This window comes from Rousettus aegyptiacus, unplaced genomic scaffold, assembly GCF_014176215.1.
Source record: "Rousettus aegyptiacus isolate mRouAeg1 unplaced genomic scaffold, mRouAeg1.p scaffold_m13_p_11, whole genome shotgun sequence".
NCBI classification, from domain to species: domain Eukaryota; kingdom Metazoa; phylum Chordata; class Mammalia; order Chiroptera; family Pteropodidae; genus Rousettus; species Rousettus aegyptiacus.
In genome coordinates this window covers 70,881,506-70,904,853 of record NW_023416286.1, presented here as the reverse complement: position 1 = coordinate 70,904,853, position 23,348 = coordinate 70,881,506, and the positions used below count along the sequence as shown (strand labels likewise).

Below are 23,348 nucleotides of genomic sequence, written 5' to 3'. Positions count from 1 at the left end.
TTGGAGAAATGAAATAGAGATAAGTGAATTCAGAGAACATTTTTAGAAACACAGTCTGAAGCTCAGATAAGAAAACCAGGTATGTATACATCTAGCAATTGCAGATAAGCTCTGAAGGCTATGAAGAGTGGTTAAGTCAAACATATGTAAGTGAAAAATAACTGCATAGCGGTTCTCTTGGAAATGCTCTGAAATTCAAAGCAAATGTGTACGTAGTACATACGACATAGTAAGGAATGAAGTCTTTAATAAAACTTTCAAAGAATCTACCACACACAAAAAAATAGTTTTTAAGAACCATTGGCACAAATTATAATAGAAATCATCCATAGGAATGAATATGAATGTCAGGAGTAGAAAGGGTTGAGAAAAAGTCATGGAACAGAATTTGCAAAATATAATTAAAAAGCAAGAAAAAGAACTAACTGAAATAGGACTAATTTGAGAAGACCGAACAGTATTAGGGAATCAAGACCTCAGAAATTTAAAAAAATGAAAAAGGCAGAATCAACATTGTCTAATGTTATAAACACAGGTCAAATAAAAAAATCCTCAAATCTTTTTACATTTAGTAAACAAAAATCATTGGTAACACTGGGGTAAACAATTTTGGTTGAAAACAAGCAGAAACTATGTTATAAAACGTTAAGAAATAAATGGTTTGGAGCAAATGAGTGATAATTAAAAACTACCTACTATTTCATGAATTGCCAGTGAAAGAAAGCTAACATGAAAGTGACTAAAAGAAAAGTATGATTTATTTTTGTTTAGTTTTTGCTGCTATTGTTGCTGAGTTTTTCTTCCCTAAGGAAAGGAAGACTGACTTTCTATGCCCAAAGGAATCTGTAGAAAGGAAAAGATCAAAGAAGGTAAATAGGAGTAAAGTTCAGAAGTAAAAAGATCATCTTTCAGTTCTTCCTGTATAACAGGAACAAAAATAAATTTTAATGTGGTAAGAAAGGTACAGTAAAGAGTGTGGGTGAAGGAGGAAAGACCACAAAAGATCTAAGGAGGTTTCTTTCTTAAACTCTAAAGCAGTGATTATCATAATGCTTTTGTTCCATAATAATAAAAAGAGTATATACAGTAATAGGAAAGAATACACTGTATGATGTAGTAGTGAATTAAGAACATGAATCCAGAGTCAAGAAGCTTGAGTTTAAAGCACTGTTTAGTCACATGCATAGCTAACTAACTGTGTGACGCTGGGCAAGTATCTTAACTTTTCCTTTAGTGCCTCAGTGTCATCACTTGCAAAATGGAGGTAACAATGCTTACTTCACAGAACTTGGAAGAATGCATACAAATGTTAGGTGGCAGTGGCAGCAGCAATGGCAGTGATAATAGGAATAGTAGCAATAGTAGTAATGTAATCTATCTGTGTTTAATCAACCAATATTTAAGGAGGAAATGGCTAGGCTCTAAAAAATATGCCTCCCAAGTACAACAAAAGTAATACAGTCAACAATATTGCAGTAACTAAGTATAATGCCAGGTGAGTACTAGACTAATCAAGGGGATTATTTCATAAATGAAATAAATGTCTAACCATTATGGTGTACACCTGAAACTAATATAGTAAATGTTATGTTAACTGAAAATTAAATTTAAAAAGATGAAAAAAGATTTTAAAAAATATGCCTCATTTAATCCTTTCAACTATAGAAGGAAACAAGTATAATTCTATTATACTTGAAAGAGAAGGTTCATCAGCCTAGAGTACTCAGTCAACAAGTGGCAGGACTAAGAGTTGAACATCAGTCTATGTGGACACAAAACTTACTTTCTTTCAACTATACGATACTACCTTCACAGCACTACATAGCAGAACACAAAATTAGGCATTCTGTGCTTTCCTACTAAACTCACAAAATCTGGGCACATCATTAAGTCTGCCTTTCAATTTTATCTTCTGAAAAACTAAAGGGTTTGATTAGTTTCTAAGGTTCCCTTCAGCCAGAGTTCATGATTTTATTAAATTACCAACTTCAGTACTGTGTAAACTCATTAAAAAGCTTTAAAATATAGTAGGAAAACTCTACTTAGAAAATGAAAAGAGAAAAACTGATCAAAAAAAAAAAGCTTACATTTTTGTCCAGGACTTCACATTAAAAAAAAAAAAAAAAAGTTAGAGGAAAAATCAATATCTAATTTTATTAGCAAGTATGACTAAGCAAATGTTTGAGAGCAAAATATCAATCTAAGTACTTCGAAATAATTTTAACACCTACATTTCAATAATTCATTTTAACATTTATTCACCTACAGACCTCATAATCAAATAAAATATAGGCTTATCAGCTTCTATATCATGCTGAAACTGCAATAAGGCTAAGTTTTTTTTGAACGTCAATCTGAAAACTCTCCTGCCGTAAAACCCTTTACTGGCTTCCTACTATCTTTCACTGACATTCAAAAGCTTTAACATGACTCAACACAGTCTTAAATGATCTGGGTCCTCTCGCCACACCTATCCAATGCTATTCTTCCTTCTAGTCTTTTTTCAATTTCCTTCAGTTCCTCCAAAATGCCTTTTTTTTTATTTTATTTTAGTGCCTTCATGTGATTTGTCCCCCAAAACCTAGAATGCTCTCACAGTTCTCCATTCCCATCATTTTGCCCAGCAAATGCTCTTCATTTTCTCAGGCTGAGGTCAAACTTAATAATGCTAGGAAAGCCTTTCCTGACCTCCCAGACATATATTTGGACAACATTCTGAACTTCATAACACCCAGTCTTGTAGTACACAGTTCAACATCTGTATTACCTGCTAAATGGTTAACAATATGAAGATAGCCATTTCATGTTTTGTTTCCTATTTTCCCAATATCTAACACATTGCTTAGCAGAGTACATTAAGTGCTCAATAAATGTTTGCTGAATGCATTCAAAATGTGAAATAAGTTCAAAACCATGAGATGCCTTTCTAGCACAAGCACCTAAAGGGTTCTATACAAGTTTGAGTTCCATCTTATCCTTGGTCCTTCAAATGTTCCTCCAACAGGTACTATTTGGCAATTTTATAGCTTCAAAGTAAAGCAAAAAAAAATCCCTTCAGATAACAAATACATCTTAGTTTCACGAAACCAAGGTTAGAAACCATGGGTCTTATTAAATAATTGGAATCAGCTTGAAAAGTCATCATCTTAAAGAATTCACCTGAAATGCAATTTAAAGACTAGAACTTGGATAAAGGCTCAATTTTACCACAGCAATGTACATTATAAAATGACCAATCCCAATTTCTACCACTGTCTGGGTTCTACTATTAGTGCCCTATTCATTCAAACAGTAATCACTGCAGTGGTACAGTCATCTGAGTAGGCTATATGACACCTGGAATATGCTTTATTGAGACTAAAGAAAAATTATAAGCATACACACTAAGTAGCTATAAATAACCTTTTAGGCTGGTGGGAAAAAAGGAAATGGTAGTAAAGCTAGTAATTTAAAAACTGAAGGCTTAAAAAAAGAAATGCTAGTCAACTCAATATTTTTAAGTTTTCTATTCACCTAATACTTATTGAGTGCTAATTAAAACCAAGCCTTGTCCAAAGATTTTAATACATATTTATTATTTTCTTGATTATGGAGATAAGGACACAGAGGCACCGAGTTAAGTAACTTACCCAATATCATACAGCTGGTAAGTGGCAGAGAAAGATTTCAGAGCCAGCCCTTCTGGTTCAAGAGTTTTCCCTCTCAACAACCGTAGTGCACTGCTGCCCACTCTCTTTCCAATCCCCTGAAATAGGGCTTTTATCTACACCACCCCATTCCAGTGAAACTATTTTAAGATCACCAATGACTTCTACCTTGTAAATCTAAGGGCCACTTATCTGCCTATTAATTTTTTCATCCATTCTACAGCATCCCATTAAACTGACAACTTGCCTCTTTTATCATACATTTCTTTAGCAACAGATCCCCCAATTTTCTTCCTACCTCAGACCTGGGCTCTCTTCCCCATCTACACATTCTTCCTAAGAAATCTCCCACAGTTCTATGGCTTTAAATACTATCAGTATGACTCCAAATTTCTCTAGTCCTGGCCCGAGTTCCAGACTCATATACCTAAATACCTATTTGACATCTCAATGCGATGTATAACACCTTACACTTAATGATCAAAACCAATGACCCTTCACTCTTCCCCTCAACCTGTTCTCTCCCAGCCTTCTTTACCATGAGCTATCTAGTTACCTAGGCTAATTTCTTAGTAATCATCCTTCATTTCCTTTTCCCTTATCTACCATATGCAATCCATCAGCAAGTTCTATCAGATCTGCTTATACAATATATTGAGTTCTCTGTTTCCACTATCACAACTATCTACATCTTTGCCTACAATGCCCTTTAGAATGGTCTCCTTGCTTCCATTCTTGCCCCTTTAATCCCCACAAAGCAGCTGGTTAAAACGAAATCAGTCCTTGCCTGTTTTAAATCACTTGTCTTCCCACTATAATTTAAATAAAATCCTAGCTCTGGACCATAGCCTAGGGGATCTTACATCATTTGGCCTCTGACTATTTCTACAATTTCATGCGCTTCCATTCTCTCTCCTATCTCAAGTTTCCCTACAGCCACAATTGCCTTCTTTCTCTTCTTGGAACACACCATGATCATTTCTGCTACAGGGTTTTTGCACTTGCTGTCCCTTTTGCAAAGAACACTCTCTTTGCAGAGTTTCACAGAGATGATTCCTCCTTCCCCCAAGTTGCTCAAATGTCACCTTCTCTGAGAGGCCTTCTAATCACTCTTTTACATGATCTTCTATTATTACAACCATCAATGCTCTCATAACCTGCAATTATCTAATTCGTGTTTGTTATGTCTTGTAGACTTTGGAATTTGAAAGCTCTATCCCCAAAGCCTCCCACAGTACCTAGCAGGTGCTTAATAAATTATTAAATGAGATTTTCCCCACTGCACTTTATTTCAAATCAACTAATTCTGATAAAGCACTTGGCATATAAAATATTTGTTACGTAGTCACAGATAAATCCTTAAAACACTCCTTAATTGTTCCGATCTAAAACATTTCAGCAATCTGAACATCACCTTCCTCTAAAAAACAAAGAACAAAAAACAGTGCATCTACAGCATACTACTTAAAATTGTCAAATAGTCCATATGGATAGACTACATTTTATTCCTCCTCGAACAAACGTGGAAGTGGGAAAAGGGAATTTTACCGAGCACCTCAGCACCTGTTACATCTCTCATCAGTTAAGCGGTGACGATATGCCAGATAGCACATGGGAGACGTGGCCTTTTTCTTCAGATTGTATCTAAGTAAAACGTTAAGTGGCTTAGACTCGAACTATCCAAATCTCTAATAACGTCCACTCACTTTGTTTAAATAAAGTAAAAGTCTGTGGAAAGGAGGTTATGCTCAGATTCACTCAAAGAAACCGATATGTGAGGACTCCAGCAAACGTTACGCGTGCGTGTGCGTGTGCGTGCGTGTGTGTGTGTCTGTGTGTGTGTGTGTGTGCGCGCGCCCGCGCGCGGGTCCTGGGGTAGCTCTACCTATAACCGGAAAAGAGCAGGAGATAGGGGTTCAAGAACCAACTCAGCGATAAAATAAAGGTCAGCTCAGGTTCTCAGGAATATCCAAAACCTGGGAACAAGGTGGAAAAAAAACAGAGCCCTGGGACCTCCGTTTACCGCTCTGGCCTCCACCGCAGGCACTTGGAGAAACTGCATAGATCTGTCTGCCTATCTCCCACTTCCATCCCTGCAAGGAAATAGCCCCGATACTCACATGGGCTCGAGAGTCTTGCTGAGCCAGGACTTCAGTGCCTCGAAGTTTTCAATGATCATTTTAGAAACCATCCACAGCGGCCCCCGGGCCCGTCACACTCCTCAGCCCGCCCAGGTCGCGGCCGCTACAGCCGCCGCTGCCCCCGCCCCCTCCTCCGCGCGCCACCCGCGTGGGCCGCGGTGGGAGGTGCCGGTGGCAGGTGCCCGCGAGTCCCGATCGGTGAACAGTTCTGCTGGGACCGCCGCAGGCCGCGTGTCCACGGGGTGTCAGGAGCTCCCCCTCCCTGGACCCCGGCCCGGGCTAAGGCAGCAACGGTTTATCCGGGCCCTCCCCCTTCCCTCCACCCCAGCAAATCTTTCTGTACTGGCAGCGCGACACGCGCCTAGACCCGGACTTTCTCTCAGTCTCAGGATCAGATGCTTGTTGGCAACGCAGAAAAGGCAAAAGTGAAGAAAGCGAAGGCGAAGAACAGCTCAATGGAAAGGATTCAGGGGGTCTTCCCGGCTCCCAGCACCCCCAAGAAGATGGCTGCCGATAAATCTCGCGAGAATATATGAAGTCTCGCGATGACTCCCGGAGCCTGCTGGGAAGAGACGTAAGATTCTGCTAAGAATACGCTGGACAACTGCGGTACTTTATTTGCTTATTTGCTTAGTTTGCGGCTCTGGTGCCTGTTTACAGTTCACTACTCTTAAGGAGCAAAGACTTTAGTTTTTTTTGCAAGAACAGAAAGACTGCTGATTTCAGAAACATCGGAAACCCCAATTCGCCCTTTATAACAGACAGCCATGGCGCGTCAGCTGGAATAAACCTGCGTCCTGGAGCGCGGCTTAAGAGCATCCACACCCGTGTATCCCGGGACGCAGGGCGGCCAGTAGGTTCCAGCTCTTTTTGCACTGTCTCCTCCGTTTACCTATGTCCTGCGATACCACATTCTCTATGTGCCGTGATGTGGACAAGGTTGGGAGGCACGGGTTGGTCTAACCCACTGAGATCTCCAAAGGATTAGTCTTGTCCAAAATTATTCCGCTTGTTGGCAAAGCGCTAATGTCCTAGGGATTCCCCAAGTGAAAGGCAAGATATCCTTGACGGGTCTCAGGTAATTTCCAACCATCTGAAACTTTCAGGCCTTTTTCCAGCTAAAGATAAGTGTTTTGTGTTTTTAATTCTCTTCATTTAGAGCCCATTGAATCCCAGATAGGAAAATTACATACTCTCAAAGGAGAGCCTTCATATCAGCATCCCAAATAAATTAACTTCCCTTCTCTAAGTGATCAAATAAGTCGCTTCCTGCCTTAGTTGTTCTATTAGCTATTACTACTACCATTAAGGTACTTGGTTGAACTTTGCAAAAGGTCTAGTGCCCATAAACTACAATGAAATGAAAACAATTCACAATATAAAGGCACTTCGAGTAACCCAATAAAAAGTTCTCTATGGCAGACACTAAATTGTCGTTAAGAACTCTGAGTTTATATTTTGCTAGAGCGAAGTGTTCTTAATAAAAGTGAAAAAGATCAAGAAAAGTTAGAGACATTTGTTTTAAAATAAAGTATACAGAGTAGAATGCAAATTAGAATCCAGCTATCGAATAACCAGGGTGTTTAAAGTGATTTAGCTAAGTGAAATAAGCCAAACACAAAAGAACAAGTATTATATGATTCCACTTGTGTGAGGTACCTAGGGCAGTCAAACTCCTAGAGACGAAAAGTAGAATTGTAGTAGGGAAGAATGGGGAGTTATTTTTTCATGGATAAAGAGTTTCAGTGTGGGATGATTGAAAAGTTCTGGAGGTGGGCCATGTTGATGAGTCACAACAACGCGAATGTATTTAATGCCATTGAACTAGACACTCAAAAATGGTTAAAGTGGTAAATTTTATGTATATTTCACTCCAATAAAAATGATTTAAAATTTAATATTGCTAAGAGAAAAGTAATTCAAATTGTTAGGCTATTTGTTTAATAGCCTTGCCTCTGACTGACTCCACCAACGCTTTTAACCTCATCACCAACTGCTCTATAACTCTGGCCCTCCACTCCAGACTTCCAAAACTAATCAGCGTTCTGCTATCAAATACTATAAACTCCAGATAAACTGATTTGCTCACCATCCTCTTTTCCGAACATCTATTTCCACAGGGAATGTCTTTACTTCTTTTTCTGACAATTAAACCTTACTCATCCTCTCAATACCACTGCTACTGTGTGTTTAGTCTTGTCTTATTGTTAATAAACAATAGCAATAGCCTTTTAATCTCTCTACCTCTTTTAATCTCTCCAGTTTGCCCCCCATATCAGTTCATATTGAATTACCTTCATCATCACCTTTAATAGCAATTATTGTGAAATTTGAATCTAAGTCATGTCTCTTCCTGGCTTAAAATCTTCATCAACCTCCATATTGTCTTCAGAATAGAAATCCAAATTCTTTAACATCCTATAAAAGACATTTCATAATCAAACCCCTTCCTATTTGCCTTAGAAACTTCTTTCAGTGCTTTTCAGCCTTTGCTCCAGCCATCCTGAACTATTTCATGTTCCTTGAAAGAGGTGTGTTCCGTCATTAAATAGAGCTATTACAAAATGTTTTCTTTCCTTTCACTTGATGGAATTCTGCTAATCTATCAAAATTTAGTACATTGCCTTTGGTAATTCATCCCTGACCTCTCTGCTCTAAAGCAAGAGTTCTCTGAGGTTTTTCTTACATCAGCCTTTGCTTGCCTCTATTATAATAAATTGCTTTATTTTTGCTATTATCTGAGTATCTGTTCCTTAGCAGATACAATTTTTAAATCTCTTGCTTCAAGCACAGCCCCTAAGAGATAGAGTCAGTTCTTAGTTCTCTATTTTTTGAATAATCAAGTGAAGCCCTACCACTTCTACGAAATCTTTCCTGACCAATGTAGCTGATAGAATCTCTTCCGCCTCTAACTCCATGGTACAGTACTTGTTATCTTTCCACAGTTAGTACCTCCTAGCATGCTTCTCTCTTTAACCATTAACATTTATCCCTCAATCACTTCAATGCTTCATCTTCTTTGGCTTTGCCTTCAAAGGTGATAATTAATATGATAATCAATGCTACTAATAAGACTAAAACAGCTTCCATAGACTACTCTCTATTCAGTAACAAATATTTCAGAATGTTCAGCATTAGGTTACTGACTTAACATTTTTCAACACACCATGCTTTTTGGAAGCCCTGTGACTTCGTTAGTGCTGTTCCTTTTATGTGGAATGACTTTTCTCCTTGCTCAGCTACCAACTTTTCACTGATGCCCTAGACAAAGGTAGTTGCCTCTTGGTTCCTCTCTGTAGAATAGGAAATAAAATGTTTTGTTTAGTTTTCTCATCTGTCTCCCTAACTTGATTATGAACTCTTTAAAGATTGGAACTCAAGCTTTTTCCTCTTTGTACTTCCTGCACTTAGCACAGTGTTTGGAACTAAAAATGTTTATCGAAGGATAAGTACTTCATCTTAAATATGAGGGAAGTAGAGGCAGGGGAAAGTATTTTGGATAAGCAAATCATGATGATATATCTCCTAACAGACCTATATATCTTAATGGTTTACTTAGCTTCCCTGATAGTAGGCATAGTCTCCAGAGTGTACTTAAGTCTTACTCAGGTTCTAGTTCTCTCTCCTAGGTGTTGAATACAATCTTTTTACTCTAAATGGTGCTTTTGGAGTCTTATTTAAAAATTCAGTCTGCATTTCAACATCACAGAGATATTCTGTATTTTCTTCTACTTGCTTTCCAATTCATTACTCTTCAGAGAATCACATTTAGGTTTTTATCCTCTCTGGAATGCATTCGTGTACTAGTAGTCCCTAACCTTTTTGGCACTAGGAACCGGTATGCCTGTGAAAATCTAATGCCTGATGTTCTGAAGAGCTGAGGTGGTGATGCTAGTGTTGGGGAGTGGCTACAAATGAAGTTTCACTCACTTGCCCGCTCCTCACCTCCTGCTGTGTGGCTTGGTTCCTAACAGGCCATGGACTAGTACGGGTCTGCGACTAGGGGGTTGAGGATCCCTGGTATATACGGTGTAAGGTGGAGACCTAGCTTATTTTTCTCCAAATGGCAAACCAATTTTTCTCCATAATTCTATTCAGTCTTTCCCTTCTTCATTGATTTTTGATGCCGTCTTAATCACATATTCATATTTCCGTTTATATGTGGCTCTGGTTCTGACCTCTTCAGTTGGTCTCTGTCTGTGACTACATCAGTACCATGTTGTTTTCATTTACCATCATTATATAGAATATCTTAATATGTAATAGAGCAAATCCTTCCTCTTCACTCTTCTTTTTCAAATTTGGCTTAGCTAAATGTGACTCTTTGGTCTTCCAAATACTTAGAACAAGATTGTTGAGCTTGTCAAAAAAATTCTTCATTAAATTTATAGATCAACTTGAGTTGAATGAACATCTTATAATGTTGGGCTGTCACTGAGGTGCACTGCTCAGATCTACCTACATGGGAGTACTCACTACTCAACTTGCAAAGCATGTAGTTAGCTGACAGCCTCTAGCTGTTAACTCCTAGGTTCTCTTAGCTTTCAAGCTGGAGTTACACTATTCTCAGGGCAATCTCTCTTCCCCCTGCCTATCCTCAGCCAAAGACTGAACAAGGCATAGTATAAAGACATATTTAATGCTGGGATGACAGAAGCTTTGTTAGACCTACATGACAGTCTAATGACTCCCCATCCTAATACTGCTCCCCTGCTTTCTCTTTCACAAGTGCTACTCTCTAGTAAACCTCTTACACTTCTAACTCTAGCTCAACATTTGCTTCCCAGAGAACCCAACCTATAACACAAGTAATTTCATCTGATTCTATTTTTATAAATTTGTAAAAAAATTGTAATTAATAGAATTTACTCATCGCTTTCGGCCAAATTACTTCTTAGAAACCATTCCTGGCTACCTCAGTTTAATATGATCTCTCCCAAGACATATATTCTAACAAACCTTTAACTTTCTATAGCCATCGTTGATTTTGCACCTCTCATTTTATTTTTTAATGTACATATACTTTATCTTCTATCTTTTGCTCTGAATTTAATTTCCTATGGCCTCTTCAGGTGCCTTGTTTCATCAGCTACTTCCTTATATCCTATTTTCAACTTTTGAACTCTATTAAGCCTTTCAAATTTATGATTAAGCAGATGAAAGGTCTGCTCTGTTTCTGACATACTTGCTGAGAATACAGTGGTGGACAAAAAAAGATCTGATATCTGCCCCGAGGAACTTATAGCCTGATAAAGAAGGGGGGCATTTAACAAATAATCATATAGGAAAAATTTATAAATTATATTAGTTATTATGAAAGAAAATAAAGAGGAATATGAACCATTATAATAATTTAGACTAGAAAGTCTCAAGCATGGTTTCTCTAAGGATATGATATTTAAATGGTTAAGAAAAGTGAATAATGAGTAGAAGTTAGCCAAGTGAAACAAAATAGAGACAAGTACATTCCAAGCCAACATAATACCTTGTGGAATGTTCCAAGGTAAAGACACATCAGGATCTTCAAGAAGGGCAAGGAAGTGGCAGAGTATCATGTTAGAGAGGAAAATGGCTGTAGTTCAAATTAGGTAAACACGAGCCATATTAAGATTTTTGAATTAGATTTTATTTAAAATATGCACAGTCATTGAAAGGTTTTCACTATGGCAAGATAAATTGAAAACATGAACATACATCTTTTAAGAGAAAGGTTAATTAAATTTGAGGATTTTTAAATAGCAAAAGAGATGTAAATCATCTTTAACCTAGTAAATGCTAGAATTTTTAGTTCCCTAGAAGTAGAATTATGAGCATGTTAAAAGGAATATAGTTTTCTCATCTAAGAGTCGACACTGATAACTTGGAGAGAAAAATAATGCTTACTGGAGGTAAGTCCTTAGGTAATTCAAAAGGAAACACTTCAGCAATTGTTAATGGTGTAAACTGGGATCAGAGGACATACTATTCATTTTCCCCTTAATAAGATAAAAGTACTTTTCGGCATAAAAGAGTTTGAGAGACAGTCACTAGTTCTTTGGTGGGACTCCATTTATACCGATAATTGACTATAATGACTCCATTTCACAGTACTTCAATGAAAAGGATCCAAAATATACCAAAACAGAGTAAGAAGACTAGTAGTTATGCTATTAATACACTGAGCTCTATTCTGTTCCACAAAAGAAGAAAAGTCCATAGATTTTGGAAAAGCAGTTTCTAATAAAAATAAAATGTAAGCCACATATGTAATTTTAAATTTTCTAGTGACCACATTTTTAAAAAATAAAACAGATGAAATTAATTTTAATAACTTATTTAGCCCAATTTATCTAAAATATCATTTCAATGTGCAATTAATATAAATATTATTGAGCTATTTTATTTATTTCTTTGGTTACCAAGTCTTTACAATCGGTGTATATTTTACAGTTATAATACATTTCAAGTCAAATAAGCCACAGTAAAAGGGCTCTAAACCCACACATTGCTAGTGGCTATCGGATATGGGCAGTGGAGCTTTAAAATTTTAGAGAATGTCTCATGTGGCCATTTAATAAGGCTCTGTTTGTTGTTCCAGAGTTGTTGGTCAGTTTTCTCTGCTCAGATTCTGGCCACCAGTAAGAGTGGGCTTGGATTTCAAAAGCCCTAATTAAGGTTCTACCTCATTACTTTTTGTAATAGGCAGTTTTGCCCTAAAGCTACTGGGGAAACAAGAACAACATGTAAATGTGAACCTTCTTCAAAAGATTATTTATTCTTCCCCTCACTCCTATTAGCCAAAGAATAAAAGGAGGAAGAAGATAGGGTATACATAGTTTTCTTTGGATTCTTGATTAGAAGGACAGAGACATCTCCACAATAAATATTTGTTGAAAAAAAAAAAGCAATTAAATGAAATGATGGCAGAATCCCCACAGAAACTCTCTGGGGATCATATGCATATAAGCATGAAATACCTACTTCTCATGGAATTCCCAGCTGAAGTTTGTGAATCTGCTTTGCTATCTCCCAGGATGGTTTTCTTAAGATGTTTGTCCTTAAAATAGCTAATGGAATGTCGCAGGTAGCATGACAGATGAAAGGAACCCCAGGAGTCTTGTCTCTCAGTCTAAGCTGTCAGACTCTTACCCAGGTTACGGGTTTTGTTCTCCAATGTTTATTTATTCAACAAATATATACTAAGAGCCTACTGAGTGCTAAGAACTTCTCTAAGCCCTGGAGATACAGATGTGAAAAAGACAAGCAATATCTTAACCCTCATGGAACTTATATTCTAGCCAGTCTGTTAGGCCTCTCTAGGGATCTTCTTATTTTCTGGGTCTCCCTGCTTTAATAGATTTTTTAAAAAATATTTTTTATTATGGAAAATTTTAAACATACACAAAAACAAAAAGAAATTTAATTTTCCCTATCATCCAGCTTCTACAGTAATTGACTCATGGTCAATCTTATTTCATTGATACTCGATTCTGTCCCCTTACCACATTCCAAATTATTTTGACAGCACAGACCTCACATTATTTCATTGACAGATTTTAATAATATTATATATATTTTTTTCTTCTGGATACTGAGATTCACATCTATCTGTCATCTATGGCAGTTTCTACAGGAGACTTTTGAATTGTATGGATGTGTATGTGTATGAATGTGTAATATATGTATACAGACATGTGTATATTCAACCTCCATCCAATCAACCATTAATATCTATTAAGTCTTCCTCCTAAATGCACATACAATGTACTCATTATCACTCAACCCAGACTATACACTGTAGCCAAAGAAATTCATAGAAGCCTATTCTAATTATGTCACTATTTAAAATTCTTTATTGACTCACCTTTCCCAGGCTAAAGTACAAATTTATTATTAAAAATAGTTAATTAAAATTGTGTTTTATGGTATTAAGCACTGTGCTAAGTGCTTTTTACATTTATTATGTTAATCCTCACAATTTAGCAGCCCCATTTTATAGATGAGGAAATTAAGGCTTTAATTTGCCCAAACATGGCAGAGGTTTAACTCAAGTCAGTAAATAACAAAGACCACATCTTTACTAGATTTTTCAGTAATTGATACCTGCCTTGCAATTTAACTTTGTATCTCATTTCTTCACCTTTCACACTTTACAATGCTGCCATACCAAAATATTTGTAGATCTCCAAACAGTACTGCATTATGTAATAGATAACCTAGTATATGCTGAAGAAACCATCAAAACATGAACATTAAATACATGTTTTTAGAGAATTCAAGATTTCTTTTAAAGTAATAAACACGATGAGAAAAACCAGACAGAAGGATTTTCCCACGTGTATTTTATGGTTAGTATTATTTTTATTTTAAATTTCAAATGGAGAAGCATTATAATATTTTAATGCATCGGGCCTACAAAACTCTTAATCTATTTCCACAAACAAGTCATACTGTTTTCTGTTCTGTTCTTTACACATGGAGGCCCTTCTTTTAGAATATTTACCATGCCCAACCATATTCTTTACCTAACTCCTAATAATCCCTCAGGACTTCTCTGAAAAAATCACTTCCTTCAGGAAGTCCTAGCCAACAGGGCTTAGTGTTCACAGGTGTTTATTCTTATTATAATTATATCACACTGTGTTGTTAATATTTGTTTATCTACCACATTAAAGATTAGGTTCTTTAAAGGTAAAAGCTTTTCTTTTATTCACTGTTTTATTCCCAGTATCTAACATAATAGATATTACACTTCATTTTTCAAACAAACTTAGGCTTATTATCTTGCCACAGCAAGGGAGAGTGCACACCGTGGAGAGTTCAACAGTTAGGGAAGAATATCTATAGGTAGTCGCAGGATGACCTTGGCAAAGATTGGTTAGAATTTGTAAAGCAGGAAGTTGCTGGAATAATCAGTGATTTTGTCTTTAGAATGCATAACTGCGTGGAGTTATTGGGAGATAAGTTTGTCTTAGTTTTTAGAATACCATGGATCTGAATGAATTGGTGTTAAGAGTCTGAACTTAGTTTGTCTTACATGTCATGGTTTCATAACATTTTTGCTGTTTGGTGAGTTATAATACAGTTTTACAAGTTTTGGTTTCTGTTTTAATCTTCAGTTCCTCCTCACATTTAGTTGCCAGATGAATTGGTTGTCTTTTTATCAGAAGAATAATGACAAAGTTTCTGTCCTAAAGGAGTTCCCAGTATAGGCTATTCTAGTTCGATATGTGCCATAGTAACAATATAAATAAGGTATGGAATGCAGAAGAGATAATCTTTTTTTAAACTACCTTTTTGTTGAAATCCTGCCATAAGCAAGGCTCTACATACATTATGTATTAGGCAAGTTACATACATTATTGTATTTAATCCTCAGCAATCCTATGAACTTGGTGCTATTTTTCTTATCTGCATTTTTTTCAGCACAAATACTTTTATATTACCAGGGTTTAACAAGCCACAAATTTTGAAGATGAATCCACTGAGAAGATAATAGCAAAATTTAAAAAGGAGATTTCTATGATCATGTAACTTCCATTTACAATAAAACACTCATAATTGAAGTTTTTATTTTTTAAGAGCCAGCGTTCTTTCTGCAGTAAGGTAGATGTCTGGAATGACCCATTCATGGAAGTTCACTTAGTCCAACGTAGTGAAGCCTATATCCTTCATGTACCGAGGGAAACACTGGTGGCACATGTTGAGGCCATATTTCTGGGTCAGACCATGCTGGTTTGAGCAGATCCAGAAAGAACGGGACCCCTGGCCGAATTTTCTCAGATGGCTCCAGTACAGTTGCTGATGACCCATCTTGCTCTCTTGGGGCAATGAGGCAAAAGCTTTCTTATTCTCATTGTAAAGTCAAGAAATTGAGATGCAAAAAAATTAAATAACCCACTCAAGGTCACCCAGCTAAGAGATGATAGATCTAAGAATGTACTAAACATTTGCTGGGTGCCATCCTAGGTGCTCTATATAAACTCTAAAATAGACCTCGGAAGTAGCTACCACTCTATCCTATTTCACTGTTGAAGAACTTGGAACAGGGGAAATGAAGTAACTTATCTAAGATCACAGAGCTCATGACCACATTGTAGAGGCAGGATTCAGACCCAGGCAGCCTGGATCCGTGGTCCATGCACATTACCACCTATCCACTACTTTTCCTGAGCCCTATACCCCAAACAAAACCAGTGGAAATTATCATTGTATAACACATGCTGGGAGCTGAAGAACCAAAAGTGATTTATGAGAGCTGCTCAGCTGAGCAGTTCTGGCTCAGGGCCTCTCATGAAATTACAGTTAAGATGCCCTCTGGGGCCATAGTCTTTAAAGTCCTGCCTGGGATTGGAGATCTTCTTTCAAAATGGCCATTGGCAGGAGTCCTCAGATCCACCACATGTGGGCCTTTTCATGTAAATGTATAAGTGTCCTCATGATATAGAAGCTGGATTCCTCCAAAACAAGCAATCCAAGAGAAAGCAAGTCAGAAGTCACAATGTCTTTAATGAATTAGCTTTGGACATCTATCACCATCACTTTCTTCATATTCTATTCATTAGAGTCAAGTACAGCTTGTATTCAGGGGGAGGAGAATTAGGCTTCACCTTTGGAAAAGAGGTATATCAAATAATTTGTGGATGTATATTAAAACCACTGCACTACCCTTATTGCTAGGTGAGTACTACATCAGTAATTCCTTCAGGAGCCTCAGTAGAGAATTGACTGCTTGTTCGCCTATATTACCTTGGGTGGTAAAGATTTCAGTGGTATGCTGGTTAATGTTTAGCAATTGGCTTTCTAGAAAACAAAATAAATGGATATATATATAGATATATATATATGTACCTAAGTTTTACTGATATTAAGAATGTGTAGCACATAATTTATGAATAATAATAAATATATAATATCCTTTATTATAAATTCATACAACAAATTGGTTCTCATAAAATGTTTTAGTTGATTTTTGCCAAATGCTTGTATCCGTAATGTTTGCTGAATCACTTTTTATGTCTAGACAATCAATGAAACAATAAATCAAGCCTAGCTCTGTAGCACTTGCCAATTTTCACAGTGTAAATGTTCTCACCATAACCAATTTCAAGTTACCAACATGATATCACTGAACTCAGAGCTGGAAAGTGATTCGCAGTAATACACCATTACATAGTATTTCTACCATACAGATATAATAGATGAAAATAACCTGAACATAAATAATAATAAAGAATAATAATTAGGAGATGATGAGTTTTGATTGTTTTTTTAAATATAAGTAATGTAATTTTAAGTTCAGATAGTTTAGTTTTTAATAAAGTCTATGTTTAAAAATAGCTTGTAAAATTCTTGAAAAATTAACAATCAGCTCTCCTAGGCTGCTAGCAGCTGGTTCCAGCACATCATTGGCTAGAAACACCTTTGCTTTTCACCATGTGGGGAATTCCCAGTATTTCAACAATCAGAATTGAGCACAAGAAAAACAACGTCTTATGTTAGAAGCATCAGTAGTTTGAAAGAGGAATATCAGTCAGAACAAACAAAAGGAAAATAGAACTGATGAAAGAAAGAGATGAAAACTTAAAATTTTAAAGAGGCATCCATAAAAAGATTTAAGTATAATACACAAAAAATTTAAAGAACTTAGTATATAAATATAAGGATAAAATGGTCACCACTGAGATAATAATCAATAATCTATGGGATAAAAATAGAAATCATAGGAAAATAGATAGCTTATAATTTTGCAAAGCACATCATAAATTAGTACATCATAGATTATGTGTATTGACAAAGAAAACTATTTATAGACACTCAGAACTGTCATATGAATCATTGCTTAACTATGCAAATATTTTACATTTCTCATAGCTTAAAAATATGCATATTTTTAATTATATATGAATATACTAATAACATGTAGGTTTTATGGTTACTACAGTTTTTCTTGGATAATACAGTTTAAAAGTCATAATAAATTTAAAAAACTAAAATTCTTTCTTTTTTCTCTTTGATCAGATTTTTATTAAAAATTAGCTGTCCCAGAGTGATTTGATTTTTACAGAATAAACTAATTCCAGTTTATGCCACAGGCTTCTTTTCTTCTATGGTGGGTTTCTTTTCCATGGCCTTCTCAGCTGCTGGTTTCTTGGTAGCTTCATCCTTTTTTCCCATCAAAGTTTTCTGCTTCGTGACACCAATAGCCTTCTTTCCTTTCTTCTTTACCACAGGCTTCTTGCCTGGAACCCCCTTCTAATTTGTCTTCTAGCGGTGCTGCTGCTTGATCTACCTGGAGCTTGTGATTCTTGGCCTGATGAAGAATGGTGTTCTGGCAGATGGTCTTCGCATGTGGGTTTAGCTTCAACATGATTCTCAGGTTTTTCAGTGGATTCTTCTTTAGGACTATGCGATGAATCTTCTTGCGTGGTGCCCACAGAGCTCTCTGGATCTCCGGGCTAACATCTGTATTGAGCATCTTGTGTATGGGAAGGTGGTTGTTACTCTTGAGAGAGGCAGCTTTATGCCAAGTGCCATACAGATCATCTAAATTGCGGAAAGCACTTTCAGTCCAAGTGCAGAAACAGCCCACATGCACACCAGGAGCAAGTTTCAAATGTTCAGTTGGCTTACATTAAGCAGAGTAATTCCAGGGATATTTCTGAAGGCTTTGATGATGCCATTGTCCTCATTAGAGATGATGCAAGGTCCCCTGTGCTGGATATGATGATGGTTTCTCATTTTACTCTTGCCATCTCTCATTCACCGAGAGGCATATACCTTTTTTATATCATTCCAGACAAAACAGCCTCCTTGGTCTTCTTACAGCCTTCAACTTTATCTTCAACCACCAAAGGAAGTTCAGGAACTTCCTCAATACAATGATCTTTAGACATGACCAGTGCTGGTAAGGCTGAGGCAGCCAGGGCAGAGCAGATGACCTATCGCTTCTGTGTTGTATTCTCTCTGCTGTGCCAACGGCATCAGGTTTTGGTTGGTGCAAACATGCGGCCCCCATGGCACCCTGGCTAGACTGATGAATCCCACTGCCTCAGACTCGGGGAATTTGAGCCACAGCTCTGCCAATACCCCACGACTCAGCACTGGTTTGATGACCTGCTAATTCACAGACAGCACAGGGCTGTCTATTGTTTTTGCGCAAGTTGGTGTGAACAAAGTTCACAATATCTGGTCGAATGGGAGCCTTGAACACAGCTGGCAAAGTGACATTTTTGCCAGAAGATTCCCTCTTTTCAGAGTACACTGGTGTCAGTGGACGAGCACACGCCATGGCGGGGAGAGGAGAAGGCCACACTCCTCTCAACCTGGTGGCTCCCACAGTTTAAAAAAAGCAAAACACTAAAATTATTTTGTACACATTGCAGTACATGTGGAAATTTTTCCTATACAACCTACTCAAGTGGTACCATATTTCATGGAAAAGGTACATACTGAGTAAAATTTTAACATTTATATTCAAATGCTCATCTTGCTAATATTAATGGTATATTAGCAGGACTTAATATTTACAGGAGTATGAAAAACACACAGGTTTAAACTACTCTCTTTAATGTTGGCAAATGAATTAAAGGAATTAATGTGTCAGTTTGTTTCTACTTAAAGCCAAAATACACTCAGATATGCTACTGCAGAGCCAGCAGAGGGAGCTCAAACTTTTTGCTTTTTATTTCACGAAAGAAAATTAATTTAACTTTTAAAAGCTGTTGGATTCTGAAAAGTACTGTTGTTATTTAAATAATAAAAATATATTTTATTCTTTTGGTTAAACTAATATATTCCCAAACATAAAAGATATCAATATCACTCGTTTTATTTAGAAATAGCAGACAATTAAAATTCTTTCCATTTACTTTTCCAATAGCTTTTACTTCAAAAAAACTTCTTACCAAGATTTCTGGTTCTGGTCAGGTAGACTAAACTAAATGGACACTTTCCAGCTACAAATATAAAACATGATAAGTAAAATATGGCACATTTTAAATTTAAATCTTGCATATGTAATAAAACATAATATAAACATATTCCCATGCACTCAATTATCAGCTCCTTCACATATATAAACACCATTATTATTTTTTTATGTATCCTTCCTTAATTTTTCATGAATATGCAGCTGTATATGAATAAAAAAGTCTCATTCAAATTCATTTTTTTTCTTATGCAAAAAGCAGCATATCATACACCCTATTATGTATCTCGCTTTTATCACTAATGTATATTTGGAAATCTTTCTGTAAGTCTATAGTAGAGATCTTATTCATTTTTTTAAAAAAACATTTGCATAGTGGATAGCAAGTGCATTTTAAGACTATATCATAATTTATTTAGCTGTTTTTAGTCAATGAACTTTTGAATTGTTTCCAATCTTTTTTTATTGCAACAATTTTTTGATAATAACCTTGTATACCTGTGCTATGTAGTACACGTGAAGATTATGTCAGAAGGATAAAGTCCCAAAAGTGGGATTGCTAGGTAAATGGACATACAAGGTCCTATGGCCATGCCACCCTGAATGTACCCTATCTCTTCTGATCTTGGAAGCTAAGCAGGGTTAGTACTTGGATGGGAGACCACCTAGGAATATCAGGTGCTGTAGGCAATTACAAAAAAGAAAAGGATATACAAGTTTGTAATATTGATGAATATTGTCAAATTACCATCTACGCAGGTTATACTAATTTCTATTTCCTCAGGAATAATGAACCTAGTTCATGGCAATATTGCCAACTAAGTGTAATCAAGCTTTTGAATTTTGCCAATTGGATAGATGAAAAATTTGTATCTAGTTGTACATATAATTTATATTTCTATTATTATGAGTTAGCTGAACATCAGTGTCAGCCATTTGTATTTCCTTTCTATGAATTTACTGTTTATAATCCTTTGCTCAATTTTCTATTGAGTTGTTGGTCCTTTTCTTATTAATTTGTAGGCAGTCTCTCTTAAATTGGACAATTAGCCCTTTGTGATATGCGTCACCCCTTTGTTGTCTTTTGACTTGTGCTATTCATTTGGCATTCAAATTTTTTCATATTTACTTAGTTTAACTTATTGATCTTGTTTAATATCTTTTAGCTTTTAGACCACAGTTACAAACGCCATCCCAACTCCCAGGTTGTTGAGAATTCTCCCATATTTTATTCTGTTACTTTTATGGTTTGTTTATTATTTTTTTCCATTGATTTCTGGATTGTGACTTTACTCTAAAGTATAGTGTGAATTATGGATCCAACATTATTTTTCAAAATGGGTAGCAATTTGTCCCAATAACATCAATAAAGTATAATATTCTAATGACTCTACAAAAAAAAAAAACTGTTAGAACTGATAAATGAATTCAGTAAAGTAGCAAGATTCAAAACCAATATGCAAAAATCAGTTGCATTTCTATAGACTAACAATGAACTACCTATGAAACAAAGAAAACAATCCCATTTACAATAGCAGCAAAAATAATAAAATACTTAGGAATAAATTTAACAAAGGAAGTGAAAGATTTATACACTGAAAATTATAAGGCATTGATGAGAGAAATTGAAAAGACACAAATAAATGGAATGATACCATGTGTACATGGAGCAGATTAGTATTGTTAAAATGTCTATATTACCCTAAGCCATCTACAGATTCAATGCAATCCATATAAAAATTCTAACAGTATTTTACACAGAAATAGAAAAAAACAATTCTAAAATATCTATAGAACTATAAAAGACCCGAATAGTCAAAGCAATCTTGAAAAGCAAACAAACAAAGCTGGAGGCACCACACTTCCTGACTTCAAACTATATTAAAAAGTTATAGTAATCAAAACATTATAGTACTGACATAAAATCAGACACATTGACCAATAGAACAGAACTGACAGCCCAGAAATAAACCCATATATAGTTAACTAATATTTAACAAGGGAGCCAACAATATTCAATGGGGACAAGAGTCTCTTCAATAAATGGTGCTGGGAAAACTAGATGTTCATTCTCATGCAAAAGTATGCATAAAGTTGGACCCCTGTCTTACACAATTCATGAAAATTAATTCAAAATAGATTAAGGACTTAAGTGCAAGACACGAAACCATAAAAATTAGAGAAGAAAACATAGGGGGAAAGCTCCATGTCGCCGGTTTTGGGAATTATTTTTAGGATATGACTCCAAAAGCACAAACAAAAAACACAAACAAGGAAATTATATCAAACTAAAAAGCTTCTGCACAGAGAAAGAAACAATCAAAAAAATGAAAAGGCAATGTATAGAATGGGAAAAAATATTCACAAACCATGTTTAATAAGGGGTTAATATCCAAAATAAATAAGAAACTCATAAGGCTCGATAGCAAAAAAATACCAAATAATCCCATTCAAAAATGGGCAGAGGATCTGAATAGACATTTTTCCAAAGAAAACATACAGATGGCTAAAAGGTACATGAAAAGATGCTCAACATCATTAATTGTTAGGGAAATGCAAATCAAAACCACAGTAAAATATCTCACACCTCTTAGAATAGCTATTACCAAAAAGACAAGAAATAATAAGTGTTGGAGAGGATGTGGAGAAAAGGGAACCCTCCTACACTACTGGTAGAAATGTAAATTGGTGAAATCACTATGGAAAACAGTAAGGAGTTTCCTCAAAAACTTATAGAACTACCCATATGAACTAGAAATTCCATGTCTGGGTGTTTATCAAAACAAAACAAAACAAAACAAACTACTAATTCTAAAAGATATTTGCACCCCTATGTTCATGGCAATGTTACTTATAATAGCCAAGACATGGAAATAGCCTTAAGTGTCACACCAAACTCTGTGCTTTGTTTCTTGTTTCTTTAAGCCAGTATGACTGTGGGTTTCCATACAAGTTTTAGGAAAAAAAAGTTTCATTCACCTGTTGCCACTTTCTTCAAGTGTTCACTTCCTTCCAGCTTCTGACTAATTTTAGTCACTCTCCAGTGCATTTAGGTAGTTGTTTTCAAGCAGTTGTTTTTTAAAATCATAATGTGTATTTGAAGGATTACTGTGATGTCAGTGCAGTGGATTGGGTTTAGTGAACGAATGTTGGATGCCGGAAGCCTCACATAACAAACTGATGATGACCTGAAATGGGACAATGATCATAAGAATAGAGAAGGCAAAAAAAAAAAAAAAAAAAAGAGAACATCTATAAGCTTATATTAGTGAGCTTTGTGACTCTAAACTGCTACAGTCAACCTATCTAAAATTTTCTTCATTGTATAGGGAGGTTTAGAAAAGAAAAGAGGTTGAGGTAGTAGCATCTAGAATTAACTGCTTGTCAACTAAAATTTATAAATGAGGCAAAAATGAAGAGAGTTACCTATAGCTTTAGACAAAAACCATCTTGTCCCATTTCTCCTCGCTTTCCATTTACAGAAAATAAATTCAGATATTTCATGATTGATTTCATATTTGATTACAGACATATTATGTCAAGTAGGAATTCTGTCAGCTATTAGCAATAAAGACCTGATTACGATTGCTTAAATACCTAAGAATTTATTTTTTTACATAAAAGAAGTTAAAAAGTGGATTATCCACACAG

At 35.9% G+C, this 23,348-nt stretch overlaps 2 protein-coding genes and 1 pseudogene across 19 annotated transcripts in view; all 3 read right to left on the bottom strand.

Annotated features, from left to right (window-relative positions):
• RBM26 (RNA binding motif protein 26) overlaps positions 1–6,320 on the bottom strand; it is a 78,967-nt gene extending 72,647 nt beyond the window's left edge. For 16 of the 18 annotated variants that reach the window (XR_004953394.1, XR_004953396.1, XR_004953395.1 and 13 more), the window contains exon 1: positions 5,768–6,319. Coding sequence is in view for 9 of the 18 variants with exons in the window: in XM_036228884.1 (XP_036084777.1) it covers positions 5,768–5,838 (71 nt within the window). In the remaining 9 variants the exon portion in view is untranslated. Of the gene's footprint in view, positions 1–5,767 lie in introns of all 18 variants that reach the window. The other 2 variants (XM_036228886.1, XM_036228883.1) reach the window with 1 other exon arrangement.
• Positions 6,321–15,409: 9,089 nt separating this feature from the next.
• Positions 15,410–15,580, bottom strand: LOC118609388 (40S ribosomal protein S29-like). The gene has a single exon (XM_036228887.1). The coding sequence runs from the start codon at positions 15,578–15,580 to the stop codon at positions 15,410–15,412; it is 171 nt and encodes a 56-aa protein (XP_036084780.1).
• A 2,271-nt stretch (positions 15,581–17,851) lies between these two features.
• On the bottom strand, positions 17,852–19,094 carry LOC107505288 (annotated as a pseudogene).
• Between the last annotated feature and the right edge of the window lie 4,254 nt (positions 19,095–23,348).